General features: G+C 39.2%; 1 protein-coding gene and 1 long non-coding RNA gene across 2 annotated transcripts; one reads left to right on the top strand and one right to left on the bottom strand.

Moving 5' to 3' along the window:
* The first annotated feature begins 10,013 nt into the window (after positions 1-10,013).
* On the top strand, positions 10,014-11,219 carry LOC106013478 (flocculation protein FLO11-like). Its single transcript, XM_013089348.1, has one exon. The coding sequence runs from the start codon at positions 10,014-10,016 to the stop codon at positions 11,217-11,219; it is 1,206 nt and encodes a 401-aa protein (XP_012944802.1).
* Positions 11,220-16,496: 5,277 nt separating this feature from the next.
* LOC118478773 lies at positions 16,497-17,362 on the bottom strand. The gene is made up of 2 exons (XR_004859274.1): positions 17,279-17,362; positions 16,497-16,905 (listed from the first exon to the last, which is right to left on the bottom strand). It is a non-coding gene; the product is annotated as an uncharacterized LOC118478773 (long non-coding RNA).
* Between the last annotated feature and the right edge of the window lie 659 nt (positions 17,363-18,021).

Here is an 18,021-nt window from a genome sequence, read left to right as displayed (position 1 = left end):
ATGTGTACAAACCTTTCTCCCTGAACCCACAACCGACGACTACATACACAATTCTAATATCTTCGGCTTTAGCGCCTACTTCCTGTGACGACCTGCATGATCGGACAGCCCACATTTCCCACACTATAAAAATAAAAATAATTCCCTGACAACTGCACCTGAAATAAAATATCAACGTATGTTAACACCACAGTCGAACCTGCTCTACTGGCTACATGTCCAAGACAATTATGTGAAGAAAAGACCACTTCCCATTTCTCCCTGCATGTTTGAAAAAAATGTGTATACCATAAGGACACTGTCTAAGACGTCTGCCCGTCTAAGACAATCACTTTTCCATTCGACAATACGTGGCTGTCTTGGACAATTTCAACTGAAGTTGTAAATGTTTTACACCTCTATCGATATATACACATTCTGGAACTATGCTGCTTTGACCTTGCTGAACCATTACATCACAGGCGCTGGCAAAGTTCTTTGCAAGAACTCGTGGAAACAACAACGGTCTCAAAACTCAAAATGATTAGCCATCATGTGCCATCTGTTGATGAACTAGGCTGACACAAACCAGTGAAAGTCTGAGGTTTGAACCTAGATAGAGGTCCCAAATGTTTTAATTTCTTTTGAAAAGTTTTCCCTCTCAGTTCACTGTCTCAACAAGGTAAAAGAGTGCTTCAGAGAGAACTGACTACCATGGAGGAAACTAAACATTACCATTACTGATTAATTACAGAACTTGAATCTTATCTTTATAAAGCTTTGAAGCAAATTTTCTGTTTTCATCCAATGTGGCCGATCATGTTCATGTGTGGAGTCACAGATTTACAGTTCAGAGGCTGCAGGTAACAAAATCTGACTGCTAGGAGCCTGCAAGTAATTACAAAACTTAAGAATCACAAGGAGAGGGGGAGGGTTTCCATACATCAGGGAAGGGTAATACACATACACATTGTACAAAAATCTGATCACTGTTGAATCATGAAGCACTGATACTGATAAATTGTTCTTGAACATAATATATACATGTAAATATGAAGCGTTTACAATAAAATTCAACCAAGAGGACTCCCCACGCCCCTCTGTCTAAAGAAGGTATCCCAAGGCAAAACAATGGCCATAATTGTTGATTAATGTGTGTGCATGTTGTTTGCTGTGAAAACTACAAGTCATATGAACAGTCCTATTATCAAAGTTTGTACTAGTGTAACAACTGCATCAACAGCCAGGTGCACTGTGCATAGTTGTACAATCAATGAGAAGGAAACATTCGTTTAGTTCTAGTAAGATTTAACAGCACTTGGTACAAAAGTAGGTCATATGAATGCCGAAGATTAGAGGTTTTACTAGAGAATAAGAAAAAAAACCCAATAAAAAATGGGGGAAAAATGAGAATGAAGAGAGATAAGATGATAGATGTTGGATATGAAAGGGGGAGCAAACCATACCAGAGCACCCCCTAACCATCCACAAGAAGTAAAGACAGACACTGACTAAGCAACAGCAATGCTGGTTGCTAATGGCACACTAATATGAAACATGTACAATCCGGCACAGACATCACGAAAAACTCGAAATCACAGACAGGTTGTAGATGTACAATTTGCCATTCCCAGACTGATATCTCTTTCATTTGTTGTTGGTTGTCATTTACCTAAATTATGGACGTGTCGTACACATTAACGTCAATCCCTGACGTGTTTGAGTTGTCTGTGCCTGACTGTATATTCCTTTTCAGTGCTGATGAAACTGATTTGACCACAAAATTTTCTCGCAACAAATAAGGTTTTGTAGTCCATGAGGTACCAAATCTTAAGAGTCAAAATGCAATCAATATCAATATAATTGAAGGGGTCAATTCTACACCTCATCTAAGTCACATTTGGACAAATTCTGAGTCAATACCATAGCGGCATTACTGGAAGGGATGCCACTCTTCCAATACTAGTAACGAGTCGTTTAATACATTAATTTTTTAGTTATCTTCCTTGAAAGACTAATTCGCTCAGGGCGATAGCGTATAAACCAAGTCCAATGGGACTTGAGTTCCAATGGGACTTGATTCTTTATCGAACGCACCAGCACATTTCCAAGATGGCCGCACCCATGTGAAGCCTTTGTGAAAGTGAAAGCTATTGTTTTGATGTTCACAAGTACCATTTTACTGAGTCCAATTCAAATTGGTAAGTGGATTTGAACTAAAAGTAAAAGGTGTCTCATAAGACATGAGTCATTTAAAAGTAGTTGTTAAATTACCTTGATCGCGGTCCTACTAATTGCCGTCCGGTGCCGTCCGCAGACTTTTTTGTTGTTGTTGATTATTTTGCCTTACGATTTTTTAAAGTAATTTTGTTTTGTTTGTGACCTGCCAACCCAAAGAGCTGAGTGAGCCTGAGATTTGCTGCTCTTGGCGTGAGATTTGACTTTCCATCTTATTCAATTTGCTACCTATCACATATACACGTATTTCTGTGCTCAAAATGGCCATAATTATGTAAAAGAAGCTAAACTACGACGTTAAACTTATAGAACAACTAACCCAACTATTTGAAATACATCTATGATTAAAAAGAAAAATAACAAAATATTAAAATTAAAGGGAGCCAATATACTAGACTTTAACTGTAACTCTGCGGTGCTGCCGGTGTATGATTTTTACCCATTGGCCGAAACATCGACATCGGCCAACTAACTAGAATCTATGCTTTGTGCAGCTTTTAGAATCGCACATTCAAAATGATCTTGAGGCCTGCTATGAAATAAGTGAAAACTATCATTATCCCCCCCCCCCCCCCAGCCCCAAACAAAAAAACAAAAACAAACCAAAAAAAATCACGGCAATATAGTTTTAATACTTGATACGTTAAAGATCTATCACTATTACCATGCTACCGGTACCACAATGCCGGTGGCTTACAATACAATAGTTTATTATAATTCATCGTATCAAGGGCAAAGACTGAAAAGGATAACGTTGCTCACCTCACCAGTCTCGAAATTCGTTATCACCAAGGTGTCAAAGCATACCAAACAGGCAGTTCGCAATAAAAGTAAAAGGTAAATAGGTCACCAAGGTCAGCGTGCCCTAAAATGTCGGTATTACTCTTTATTTTCGCACGTGTATTCGGTTAGATAGAAAAATCATCTTTTGATGCAGGTTTGTATGAAACCAGCCCCCAACCCCCCACCCCCTCCCTTCCATCACTCCCCTCACCCGTTAGTCTCCTACTGGGTGTGTTGTAAATAATACTATTAGTACGGCAGAGTGCACTGCAATATTGTAATCCTGAGGCACAATGCCAGTTTGGGAAAAAAATCATATTTTTGCGGCAGTTGATAAAAAATTGTCATCAGTGTGAGCCTGCTGGTCTCATTAATTAAATTATACCAAATTACAATTACAACAACATAGGCCTACAGGTGTACAATAGTGTTGTAAAAGATGATGAGAACTAGTGATATTTATTATTACAATACTCATGTGGTTATGTGGTTATACATCGATGTATTCAGAGTTCACAACAAGGTCATCTGTCTAACCGCTAGTGAAGTCTAAACGTGAAGAGTGTATGTGAACATTGGGTAATTCAATTAATATACAAGTAATATGCTACGATTATGAGAACATCTGTATAGTATTAGTATCATCATCTATTGTTCATTAAAGAGAGGCGAGAGTGGGCTTAAGATCTTTAATACGATGCAGTCGCACAGCTTTTACAAAAGAATTATGAGTAGATAAAACGTCAAACGGCAATTTAGACTTTTCAATCACTGACTATGTGAAAAGCGTGAGATTGCATGGCCTAGCGTGAGAGCGTGAGATTGCATGCCAAAGCGTGAGAGCGTGAGATGACATGCCAAAGCGTGAGTCTCACGCTCAAAGCGTGAAGGTTGGCAGGTCTGCCGGCACGTTCACATTTGACATCTTCCCGAAATACAACGCGATTTTTTTCGGCAAGTTAAAATTTACAACTTCCTCACCAAGGATGCGCCCGCCAAAAGTATTTAAAATATCAAAAAATCAAACCCATCAAGTAAAGATGCCTCGCAAGACACAATGGCCTTGTGGTGTTTGTTTCAAATCATGCCAAATGGATGCAGTGTTCTGTGTCAAATGTGAGAAGTGGTTTTATGTGAATGCATCACAGAAATACAGTTCACAGACATGGGCCACCTGCGTCATGATTTTATTTGTAAGAATTATGCATCATTCGAGGGTAATTTCCATTTCAGGTAAGAAAACATGGTAAAGAGTTCCATACATTCTGTCTGTCTGCTGTTTGTCTGTAAATGTTCTGCTCGTTTAGCTTTTAACAGCTTATGATTATATTGATTTGGGGGGGGGGGGGGGGGGGGCTGGGTGAGTATTGATGACAGATGGTGACAAGGAGGGAAGGGGTAAAAAATTAGCAATATTTTTGATGACATAGTATGTGTACGCTCCCTTTTCTCAGTTGCAGATCCAGTCTGCAGTGACTGATGACAGATGATAAACAGCGTCAGCGCTCTGGGGCTGAACATGAACGTTGATGACAGATGGTGACAGGGAGGTGGCGGTAAAAAATGATTAATATTTTTGATTACATAATATGTGTATGCTCCATTTTCTCTATTGCAGATCCAGTCTGCAGCGACTGATGACAGGTGATAAACAACGTCAGCGCTCTGGGGCTAAAATAGAACAAATTCTACATCGCCATTACAGCTTGGACACCCCCACTCAATGTATCAAGTATCCTCATTCCGATTTGTTGGTGGATTCTGATGCATACAGCAAATTAAAATCCGTTAATGGGAAAGACAATGGAAGAAAACCTATACAAGTGAGTGGTGATGGGAGCTGTTTATTCAATGCAGTCTCCGTGGCTTTATATGGAAATGAAGCTCACTCGACGGAACTACGCACCCGAACAATAATCGAACTCATTCTGCATGGCAAAGAATATGAACAGACATACCCTCGTTTCAAAGATGTTTGTTCCAGGACTGAAAGCATCACCGAGGGATACAAAAGAGGCTACTCGTCAGCATTTACCATTGCTGCCTTATCAACCGTTATACAACATCCCATTGGTTTTGTGTACCCACCCCTGAATGGTCTGATTGATGAGGTATTCCGGATCTTAACAACAACAGTTCACCCCCTCAGATCAACCACAGAGATTAACGAAAAATGTTTTGTCATGTGGACAAAGGTAGGACATGTAGACTCAAACAGTTCCTGGTTTCCGAACCATTTTGTGCCTTTGCTAGTTGACAACAGTGATCAGCCAGAGATCATCTGCTTATCTGACTCGTCTTTCATCGAATCTGACGTTTATATTTCCCATATCCGGCAATCCACCCCTAACTTAGAGTACACAGAGACTGGGAATGAAGATGATGAGATTATCTTTTATCTGACTTGTCTTTCATCGAACCTGACGTATCCACCATTCACAACACAAATACTGATAATAAAGCCAACAGTGACCGTCACAATAAAGACCAGAATGAAAACAGCAAAGTATAATAGGTGAACTACAGAAACAAGGTGACAAAGATAATCTCTACAACCACTTTATGGACATTATAGAGGCATATATGCCGTCCTTACATCTGAAAAACCTGCACTTCAGAAAATTCCAACAGGGAAGAAGGAGGATCAGTTGTTTTTTTTTATAGTTCAGAATACAAGGAATAGAGAAAAACGTTTGAGAGGAAAGCAGAGTGATTTCACTGATGATTGTGTTGTTTGGGACAGTGGTAAAGGTTCCACCAAAAAAGTCGAGTTTGTCGTAGACTCTGAGGAACAGCCTAGATTCATCGAAAAATATCAAGGTGCATATTATCGAAATTGAAAAAATCCAAACTCCATTTTGAATACGCAGCCAGAACCAGAGCAAATATATGTAATCAAAAAGTACTACGCAACATTGAAGCGTGACAACAATTACAGAAAAAGAATCACCTGGATTGAAAAAGCACCAAGAAATGACAAACATGGAGAGAACAGAGTGGAATACATTGGAATTTACCCCAATGAGCATTCACATCATGGTAATGCCAAAGCCTCTACTGGTCAATACATCCGCCCACAACAAGAGGTGGTTGATGAAATAAAATCAGCTGTGGCTTCTCAGCAACCAAGAGTCACATACACAGTGACAAACATGGTTCTAGACTCATCATTTGACTGTCCCCGTGATCTCAAACAAGTTCAAAACTTCAAACAGGCCACAAAGCACCACAGTGGAGACAAAAGACATCCCCGCCAAAACTCAACTGATGAAATTCAGGCCATTCTGTCTCAGCTCAATGCAATGACCATCCGTTTGTACAGAACGTCATCATACAAAAAGGAAAACCCCCGGGCTTCATTCTCTATGTTAAGGATCAGTTAACAGACATCATGAGATACTGCTCCGTCGATGCAGCTGAGCCTTCAGTGATGGGAGTAGATCGCACTTTCAACCTTGAGGAATGCCATGTCACCTGCATTGTGTACAAGAACAATAGATTGCTACGAAAGGTCTCACAAGAGCCACCTATTATGTTAGGCCCTGTCTTTTTACATTGGGACGGACTTTATGAAAGCTATCATGCTTTCTTCTCACACTTGCAATGCCAGCTAGACAGCACAAGTCTGTCTGGCATAGAGTGTGGTATCTTGGACGTCGTGGTCGGATCTGACGAAGAAAAGAAAAGGTGATGTTAAAGGCCTTGAAACAGTGCTTTCCAAATTCAACCCAGCTTTTATGTTCTCGCCATCTCATGGAAAATGCACGACATCGGCTGCAGGACAAAGTTGGCACCAAAAAAACCCTGCAAATCGCCATACTGAATGATATCTTTGGACCAGATGGAGTCTCAAGTGCTGACACTTCATTTGATTTTGAACAAAGGTCCAATGACATCATTTCAAAAGTTGAGGAAGAAGTGCCATTCTTCTCTACATACTTGCGTGAGAAGCTTTTGCCAGCCATAGAAAAGCACATTGTGGAACCACGCTGGACGGTGGGTAGTATCCCACTGAACTGGAAGAATAACTGCTGCGAGGCCATAAACAACATACTCAAACTGGAATTCAATTGGACTCCCCACAAGCTTGCAGATATGATTGACAAAATTCAGCGCATAGTGAATCTCCAGTTTGCCGATGTAAGACGAGCGCTGCATGGACAAGGAAATTTTCAGCTGGTCCCACAGTGTCAACATTTTCAGATTTCCCACACTAGCTGGTGTCAAAAACAAAAACTGAAAAGGACAAAGCCTATGAAAACTTCATGACAAGCAGGAAGAGGAAGTGGGCAGATTTTGTCACCTCTACTGATGGCAAACGTACAATCCCTAAAGCACCAAAGCTCGCCAAGAAGTCATGCCAGCGTGCACGCCCAAAAGTTGCAAAAACAACCACTCTGAAAATGTCAAAGATTAACGAAGAGAGACAGAATTAAAGAATTTTAACTTTGATACAAAAATGTGACACACACACACTCACACAAATCAATGAATCATCATCACATCATCATTCGATTACTTTGTCATTAGCAGCAACATAATTCCTAAATCATCATCATTATCATCATCACCATTATCAAATTATGTCATCATCATCAGCAACATTACTGTCATTTTCGCCATCAACATACTTATATGTTTTCATGCTTATAATGCTTTAGATGTTAAAGTTATATTTTACTATCTAAAATTAACAATGTTGATGTAGATTCCAAAGTTTGTTACATTCATTGGTGTGAGGATTGTTTTTATGAGTGATGAAGATTCTTAAACAAACACCTGAGATATGGGTTTACTAAATCTTGTGTTTAGCATGTTAAAGTTATTTTTTACCATTTAAAATCAACAATGTTTTAAAATTATATTATGTTCTAATTAATTCACAACAAAAGATGTATTATATTCCAAACAAAGTTTGTTACATTTATTGGTGTGAGTGTGAGGATTGTTTTTATGAGTTTAAAATTGACATTTATTTATTGAGTTCCACTAGTCATACCAAAATCTAAAACATAAGATCATCTCTTAAGTCTCTGTACATAGTGGTGTTGCATTCAACTATTTTTTAAAGTTTATCTAGTCGTTCCATAATTTAAAAAGTTTGGACCAAGTAAAATCTATTTTAATTTTCTGTTCTTAAGTTATGTTACATTTGTGTTGAGGCATGGCGGAATCAGGCTCTCTTCAATATATCTATAGGTGTCTTTACATAACAGCAAAAATTTGGATGGCGGTCTCGTTAAAATTAATTAAAGTTCCAAAAGATAGTTATTAAATATATACATCTACATTTTTAATTTCCCACTAAAAATAGTGTTGAATGTTCACTAAAAATTTAAAACTGAAATCGGACCTAAATTTGACTTGAAGAGAGCCTGATTCCGCCATGTCTCATCACATTTAATCAGTTTTTCATTATTGAGTTTTACCAATCAATCATTGATTTTATTTAACTTGTACTCGTGATAGCAGTAATAATTTTTTTTTCTTTTACACATTTTGTGAAATGCTGAAATCAAGATAAAAACAAGTTAAAATTTACAAAGCACAAACAATGTATTATTCATTGCATTTTGTAGTGGTTTGATTATGTCATCAAACAGGGAGGGAGGGGGGGTGAGCCAATCGATGACATGTGATGACAAGGGGGGGGGGGGGGGGTCAAATTGGGTCATTTTTTAATGGCAAAATAAGTGAACATTCCCTGACTGTTTTTGTGTTATAATTTGGACTTCGACACACTGCTACTCCGTGTACCCTTGGAAAAGGTACATAAACCTCCATTTCTCACCCCACCCAGGTGTAAATGGGGTAGATCTACCAACCAAAGACAGCGAAGGATTTGTGATTGTAGGTGCTTCGCACATAACAGGATGCAGCACCAGTAAGAGATGCTGTGTGATTGTTGTAGTCATTGTCGTTGAGTCTGTGGTCTTTGGAATGTTATGGCCGGTCGGGGGAAAAGGTTGTGAAACACGTAGTCCAGATCTAGGTTGAATTATTATTGAACGGCTACAGGTCCCAGACAGCAATTAGTAAGAGTCCATATGAGTCATTATGAGTGCTGCTTTCCAGACGGCTCCGGACAGCCTCTGGATGGCAATTAGTAAGAGTCCATATGAGTGCTGCTTTCCAGACAGCTCTGGGCGGCTCCAGACGGCTCCGGACGGCAATTAGGAAGAGTCCATATGAGTGCTGCTTTCCAGACGGCTGTGGGCGGCTCCAGACGGCTCCAAACGGCTTCCGGACGGCTCCGGGCGGCAATTAGTAGGGTAGGACCCCCAGATTGTTCTCCTTTTTTCACAAATCTGCTGATTTCTTCCTGTGTGGACTTAGGTCTTATCTTGAAATGACTGTTTGCTTCTTTAACCATGAGAAACCAGATGATCTAGACATGATAGAGATCTAGAACTAGATAACATCTTCAGAGTGGTATCATTCTGTGTTATTTTTGTTTCAATTTTATGCCCCAGATAGATTTTCAGATCCTGACTATTTTGATCTAGATCTAAGCCTAGGCATACTGATTTAGATCTAGATCTAGATCCAGGCCTACTGCCCTAATACCTAATCTAAATTTTATTTCTAGTTTACTGAACATCAACATCTACATCTAGCTCTAGATCTATGTTTTGTAGACAAATGTCTTTCTCTGAAACAAATTTGAAAGATAAAAAAAGCCTAGATCTAGATGGATATCTGACAGATCTATACTAGGTCACAACAAACCGCCAGGCGCAGCCAACTGCCAGTGGATGAACTAATCCTTTCGACAATGAAAACTATCTTAATAAAAGTATTTTTTTCTTCTACGATTGGTCAAATGTGAATACTTACCTTACTAACAGTGCAATTAACTAACTATTTTGTTTGGATATTACTCATTTTCGAAAGGATTCATTTATCCTGAGGCAGGCGGCTGTGCCTGACGGTTTGGTGCACTATTTCAAGAAAACAAACTTAGATCTATGTAACATATTAAGCATGTCTATCCTACCATTCAAGATTAAACTATGGAGACGTCGGGTGCCTTGAAGTTGCTACAGAAACTTTTGGAAGCTGAAGAGGATAATGAGGATGTCACTGAGAACGACTGTGAAGAATACAACAACGCAGTCTCATCTGTCCCTTCATCGCTCGATCCGAAGACTATCATTGCATCATTGATTAGCCGTGCCAACTCAGTATTGTCAAATGGAGAGTCTGAACATGCGGACAGCTCTATGTCAGATGATGATGGCGATGATCCTGACTATGTGCCAACAACAAACACATCTCTTTTAACTGAAAATGACTCTTTCACTGTAACAGAAAATGGCTCTCCCTCAGTGAAGACCAACCAGAATGCTCTTGTTACCAGGAGTCCTGCCTCCAGACCCAGCAGAAGCCAGGACACTGACACTAGTGACACCACTGGTCCTGCTCCCAGACCCGGTAGGAGCCAGGACAATGACACCACTGGTCCTGCTCCCAGACCTGGTACGAGCCAGGACAATGACACCACTGATCCTGCTCCTAGACCTGGTACGAGCCAGGACAATGACACCACTGGTCCTGCTCCTAGACCTGGTACGAGCCAGGACAATGACACCATTGGTCCTGCTCCCAGACCTGGTACAAGCCAGGACAATGACACCACTGGTCCTGCTTCCAGACCCGGTACGAACCAGGACAATGACACCACTGGTCCTGCTCCCAGACCCGGTACGAACCAGGACAATGACACCACTGGTCCTGCTCAAACAAATCCGAAAAAGAGGCAGAGAAACCCATATCAGTGGAAAAAAAATGTAAGGAAAAGCAAAATAGCTAAAGGAGAAGCATATACAACAAAGACTGGGAAAGCTATGCCAGCAAGGAAAACAGGCCAGAACTGTAAGTGCAGATTAAAGTGTTTTCAGAGGATAGGTGAAGACCATCAGGACAAGATCCTGCAATCATTCAATGACATTGGGAACAAACAATGGCAGGAAATTTATTTACATGGATGTATTGACATGCATGCGCCAAAGAGAAAGAGGTCTCGCAATGGAGAAAGAGAAAATGGAAAAGACAGCAAATGCTTTACCTGTGAATATAGTGTCACACCAAATGGCGTAAAATTACAAGTATGCATGGCAAGCATTCATAGCCCTCCATGGCATTGGCAAGACTCGTCTGAAAAGGATAAGAAAGCCAACAACTACGGCTCCCCTCAAGGACATGCGTGGCCGTCATGATCACCATCCCACACTTCCATTGGAAATCAAAGACAAAATAAAACAGCACATTTCCAGTTTCCCAAAGAGAGAGTCTCATTACTCGAGGAGTGAAAATAAACATAGGGAGTACCTTGATGAACGCCTTAATGTGAAAAGAACGTGGCTACTATATCTGCATCAAAATGAGCCAGAGCAAAGGCTGCTTTATATAACTGATAAGAAGTCTATGAAACCTGCGGTGAAATATAAGTATTACTTAAAGGTGTTCAACAAAGTGTTTAACCTCAGCTTTGGTCAGCCAAGATCGGATACAGTTCCCATTTGCGACAAATTCCACATAGACATTGAGGCCACGACAGATGAAACAACAAAAAACACTCTGATCAATCAAAGAAACATCCACCAACAAAAGGCTGATTCTGCATACCATATGCTGAATCTTTACTGCCAAAAACCACAAGCTGACAGCAGCTTAGAAGTATACACCTTTGACTTCCAACAAAACCAGCCTGCACCAAGCATAAGCGCTGGAGACATATTTTATTCTAGAAGGCTCTGGACGTACAATTTTGGCATACATGACTGCAAAACGGGCGATGGGCTGATGCACCTTTGGAGTGTAGCAGAGGCAGGGAGAGGTTCTTCAGAGGTTGCCTCATGCTTGCGCCAAACATTACAGACGAGACATGAAAGATTCCGGGGTAAAAACTTGATTCTTTTCTCCGATGGATGTGCGGGACAAAACAAGAACAAAACCATGGTTTCTTTTTTGCTGGGACAGGTCAAGGAAGGCATTTATGCATCAATTCAACACTGTTTTTTGTACAGGGGCCACACATTCTTACCCAATGACAGAGACTTTTCTCACATCGAGAAATGAAAATATGTTGAAAAGGTCGATCGTCCTGAAAATTGGGAACGAATCGTCAAGGACAGCAGACTGTCCCAGCCATTCCAGGTAGAATTTTTCGACCATAACAGTTTTTATGACAACAAAACCCTCCCTGATAAGACCATCAAATCCACTCTGAAGGACTCAGAAGGTGAATAATTAAAATTCAAGGAAGTCATGTGGTTTTCCTATGGCGCAAGTTTGGAGATGAATGAGACGATGGACGAGGAAAACTTGAAAGAGCATGCAGATGAGGTGTGGTGTCGATACACTCACAATTCTATGGAACCTTGGAAGGAGAAGTATTCAAGACCCATTGGAATCAAAAGTGTGAAAAAGAGAGATCTTTTGGCTCTTGTCAACAACGGTTTGATAAGTGGAGAGAGCAGGCCGTTCTATGAAAACGTTCCTGTTCGCCAGGGCAATGTTGACGGGGAAGATGATGGCGATGACTACGCTGACTGAAAAAGTTAACTCTACCTCTATACTAAGATAATACATCCATTGACAATTTCCGTTTTTTTGCTGGCAGTCTTCCGAGATATAAATAGACGTGGTGTGTGAAAGTTTTGGTAGTTTGTATGTGGTTTTTTTCTTCTTTTTTTTTTTGCCCGGTGCCTTACCTTTCTAGTTCACCCGATTTGATTAGTTTTGTTAGTGTGTCAATGAATATCTTTTCGCTACGATGATAAAAAAAAAAAATGTAATTTACCTAGATTCGAGGATCGTCGAAGGATTGATTTGTTAGTAGTGTCCAGTTTGTAAAGTGTTATCAAAGGTTACTTTTTCTGTTTCCTTAATTCGTAGTATGTGTCCAAAATTTTCTTTATCTTGAATACTGTAAGCATATGTGTGTTTCTATCTAACACTGCTGTAAAAAAACATTCATATCTATTACCATATATTGGAAGGTAGGCCTTAGATGTTGCAGACTGTAGCACATGTTTCACGTGCCTGTATTTTTTTATACATCAGCCTCTTGGACTTAGGGTTCCTGTCGTTCTGACTGAAGAGACTTAGGTACGGTATTTAACGGCATTCAATCATTTTCCCTTAAAACATTAAACATTGAATTTTTAAGGCATCCATTCACTTGATTTAATAACCTCAATGCTCAGAGCTCTGTATTATGTTTCTTATTATAAAAATCAATCGTTTTACCTTATCAGCCATTCTATGAAGCATTTACAGTAAGAACAAATAAATTCTATAGGATACCTAAGTCCACCATTGGACAGGTTTATTCGCCTATGTGAGAGTGGACTGCTTAACTGTAAACTTAAATTTTCATTTATTTAGTGTGTATACTTGTTTTATGCAAAAATATTTAATAGACGCGGAAAAACAGTTTTTCCCATTTTCCTCAAAACTCATCAGATGTGACGTAGGTGTGGTATAGAATTGACCCCTTCAATTTCTTTCAGCACATGCGTGAATAATTTTGAGTCACGAGTTAAGGTTATAGGGGTATGCACACTGCAAGATAATTAGAAATCTTAATACAGTAAATAAGATGAAGACAGTCAAATCCCGCATAAAAAAGTTAGCAAACTTCCCATAAAACACATTGTCATAATACAGGAAAAACTGAAAAATATTTTCTCAAACCAGAGCAGTCATTCACAGACAAGTTACACATGTCGGAACAATGCTATGTGCCAGAAATTGACATGTATATGCACTGCACTGATATAATGCTAAGGTCAAGCAACATGTTCATTTTTCGAAATTAAAACTGATAGATACAAGTTATGCACTTTAAAACATCCATATCCAAAGCGAGTCACTGCTCTTTGAACAGCTGTGATTTATACACTTTGATTCTTTCATCACTACCCCACCTCAGTATAGGCTTGGTAAAATAGGCTCTGGTAGGGTAGGTGTCATGAGATCTTGGTTGACATAGGCAAGACAATGCCACGTCTTGCCTGACCACCACTGACCAGCCCATCTTTCATTTTCAGACACCGTCATGGTGAAATCACTTTTTTACAGAATTTTTGCTTTTGGCTGAACATGTTTTATGTCCTTTTTAAAACACATTTCTGTGGGGATTTTGCTGACAAACGTTGACTAAACTAAAGGCAAAAAAATGTAAATTTTCAGCTTTCAAGCACTCTCTAGCTAAGGAAGTCACCACACCATTGTGGCCATTTTCTCACTTATTTTACCAATAAAACCAGGCGACCCCCACCTCCTTCGAGAATTGCATATAATCGACTTCTATTCCAGACCAATGGGAATTTTTTTTTCACCAAAGGCAAAACAAATTAACAAGCTTTAAGATAGAACCAAAAACTCCACACGCCCGGAAATTTATAAGTGCCTGCTCCTACGGCATCATGACATATAGAATATAATGGCACTCTCCAAGACTTTCACATGTCTAAAACAACCACTTTTCTCTCCTCGACAATAGGTGGCTGTCTTGGACAATTTAAACTACTTGATCCAATATCTTCCTCATGAGGGATTCAAATTCAATTTATTGTGCATTTCCTAACCCAGACATCATAGATACTGGTCTGATCAACAAGTAAGGTAAACAAAGAAGTCAGACTTAACCACAGAATCTTGTTTACTTCTTATAATCACCATCCTAACAAGGACAAAATACTTGAGTCATTCATGCTTCAGTTCCAGTTTTGCTTTGCTATACAAAATATGTACAGTGAAAAATCAGAGCCGACCTAGGAGTTATGGAATCTTGTGTTTTTCCTTTATGCAAGCATGAGTTTGGCATGACTGCACATACCTTATTTACGACACTAAACAGGAGACTGAAATTTGGAATTTTTAAAAAGATAGGCAGAGTAATAGGACAAACAGGATCTCATCAAGCTGGCCCGTCACCAGAATACAGATGCAGTTTTGTATACCATAACAATATTGACAAACAAGTTTGGAATGAAAGGCTCAGATAAGTTTAAAAGAGGCGAAAACATAAGAACAATGCTATGAGTCATGAGAACAATCATAGAGTATGTATGCATTAAAATTAAACCAACAGAAAAGAAGAAAACGCTGATAAGCAATACGAAAAAAGGGAAGACTTCTCAGGAAATGGAGAGAAAGCATGAAGGAAAAGACTAAAAAGAAATATCAAGAAAAGTTCCAGAGCGGCCATGACCTAAACTTCCAGACCAAACTGGGACACAATTCAATGGTACAGCGATGATGATAGGTAAGAACCTGAGTGAAGGCTATGATACTTTTGTGAAGGAGACAATACCCATCCACAATGCATAACGGTTCAGCTATGTTATGAGTGGGATAGACAACATATGCTCTCCTTAAAGTGAAATCAACGTGCAAACTTACATATCTGATTTGACGAAATGACAGTTATTTTACACACTCATCATAAATTCGAAATGTAAGTCTGATCCTGCTACAAAATAACGTTACGGAACCAGAAGCTGGTTCCCCAGTCTCATGACACAAACTTTCCAGGACAAGACCATTTTGTGCTTAATGCCTTAAAAATAAGAAGATAATTGTAATGCCAAAAGAGTCACAAGAAATGAAAAAAAAGTACAGAACACAACACCAAGTCTTTAAAAAACTTATCTATAAATTCCTTGATAATAACGACACAACCTTAATGATCCCAGTATTGACCACGAAACACATGCTAAACAGCAGATTTGTGTAAGGAAAACATAATTGTAAGGCAGCGTGGTGAAATCAGGTGCTCCTCAAAATAATGAAAGTGAAGAAATTGGCATTTTTCTGCAGGTTCGGGAATTTTTATCGAATTTTTGCTTTTCGGCTCAACACATTTTACACCGATTAAAAACACATTTCAGAGTGGATTTTACTGGAAAAACATTGATTAAATGCATAAAAGATTTAAATTTTCAGAGTCCACAGGCTCTCAAGCTAAGGAACTAACCTAACAGTAACTTTGGTGGCCATTTTCTTGCTAATTTTACCTCTTAAACCAGGCGACCCCACCTCCTTCAACCGCAAATATTTCAACTTGTAACCAAAATAAATGGGTATTGTTTTCATTGAAAGCAAGGCAAATGAACACGCTTTAAGATGATGACAAAAAACAGACGAGCGCCTGATTCCACCACGTCGTGACACAATTTGACAAATCATTACTATTCAAACACTCTCAGCTGCATGCATATGGGACAGAAGTTCTGCAAGATGCCCACTGGGGCTGAAGATAAACATCCCAATCATCAGCCACATGACTAAATATCCTTCCTTCACAGGTCAAGGACACCGGCGGCGAGGGGGGGCAAAAAATGTTGATGTGGGGAGGGGGGGAACCCACCCAAAAAGTTGATGTGGTAAATTTCACTAATGATCATACATGTGACATGGCACACTGTCTATTTTTCTCTGTCTGATCGCCAGTCTCAACAGTTATCCCTTTTCCTTTACTTTTATGCCTCTCTGTAATCCCTACAGTCAGTAACACTTTTCCTGCATAATGCATATTGAACCATATTCTCAACAAACTGTCAGTGTCACCTGTACCCAGTTCATCAAAGTTTTTTTCTGTATGCAAGATCTCAGACCAAGCTTTCCATTCCCATAACTGTGATGTCTCCCTGAAAAATTGAGCACCAAAGCCAGCATGACCAGACACTTTGTTTTTTATGAGCTCATAATGCAGACTATGGCTATACGTAGGAATAGGAGATACGTCATTTCTTTTATCTTTCTTTTCCTCATAGATATGTAAAAATACAAAAACATGTGCCCACTATGGCCAGCCTTTGAGGTCAGCTTCAGAAGTGACCTTCGGATGCTCATCAATAAACTCCCTCACCAGTCGTTTTGCCTCCTCCTTCCCTGGAAATAAAAAGGAAAAGGGTATGAATAAAAAAAATCGACTCAAAACGAAAAGCAAAACAAAACACTCAAACATACCGACAGCATAAATTGTATCTGAGAACCATCGAGATCTAGCAATATTTTCTAGCTTTGCTGAACTGTAAGAAAAAAAATAATTTAGAAACCACAAACTTAAAGCAAAATATCAAGGACTATTCAAGGTAAAATAAATCTTAAAAGCAAAGAACAAGAAAGTTTCGAAAAGAGAATAAACTGGAATCCTCTTCTAAAACTGAACACAGTTCATTTGAAAACAGAGATAAACTGAAAGAAATCAAAATCCCAGATCTGAAATTTTTCTCAATAAAAGATGCAGTAGTACAAGACTAACCTGAGGTGGGCAATCCCCTAGTGGTCAGGCGCACTTGCTGGCTGATGGCCCGTGCAACAGATTTGAAAAGATCCTGTGATTACAGAAAAAGGAAACACACCATTTACAAACATAGGCGCTACTGAAACACAGTCTACGATACACAAAGAAAATATGCCATAGCGAAACATGTACACAACTAACAGATTTTCCCGTACAATATATTTTCTTAAACATGTATTTCTTTGTAATTAAAACAAATGCACAACAAAATTCATACACAATGACAGAAAAGATTTTAGCGTCTCCCGGATTTTGACATGTGCATGTAATGCTTTATGAAATCTGAATAAAGTGAGAGCCTTAGAGAGCACATTGGTACAAAGAGGACAATGAACCTAGATGAAATGACCCAAGTAGGAATGAACCTCTATATTGAAAAAGAAACCCTGTAATCCAGTAGCGATAAAGACCATATTTTACGGTACACTTCTTTATTTAAATTTAGCCTCAATTTTTTGCACTCTCTTTATAATACTGCTTCTCTGCAAAAGGCAAAGACAACATCAGTGTACGCTTACTAAACAAAACATTATTCATCTATATCTTCCTGAAAGAAAAGCTTCCAATACATTTTTCTGATATAATCAAGAGAGGTCAACTAAATTTGCAGCCCTAATGTTCTAAGATATAGTACATGAGCACTAAAGGGCTAAATATTGAATGAGACAATCAAAATTAAGTTCCTGCAATCAAGAGCATTT

This window comes from Aplysia californica, unplaced genomic scaffold (genome assembly GCF_000002075.1).
Source record: "Aplysia californica isolate F4 #8 unplaced genomic scaffold, AplCal3.0 scaffold00934, whole genome shotgun sequence".
NCBI lineage: Eukaryota > Metazoa > Mollusca > Gastropoda > Aplysiida > Aplysiidae > Aplysia > Aplysia californica.
The sequence above is the reverse complement of the archived record's forward strand: the minus strand, read 5'-3'. Positions and strand labels throughout refer to the sequence as shown.

Excerpts from the sequence above, each read along its gene's own strand:
- LOC106013478 (XM_013089348.1), top strand. The coding sequence starts at position 10,014 with ATGGAGACGTCGGGTGCCTTGAAGTTGCTACAGAAACTTTTGGAAGCT.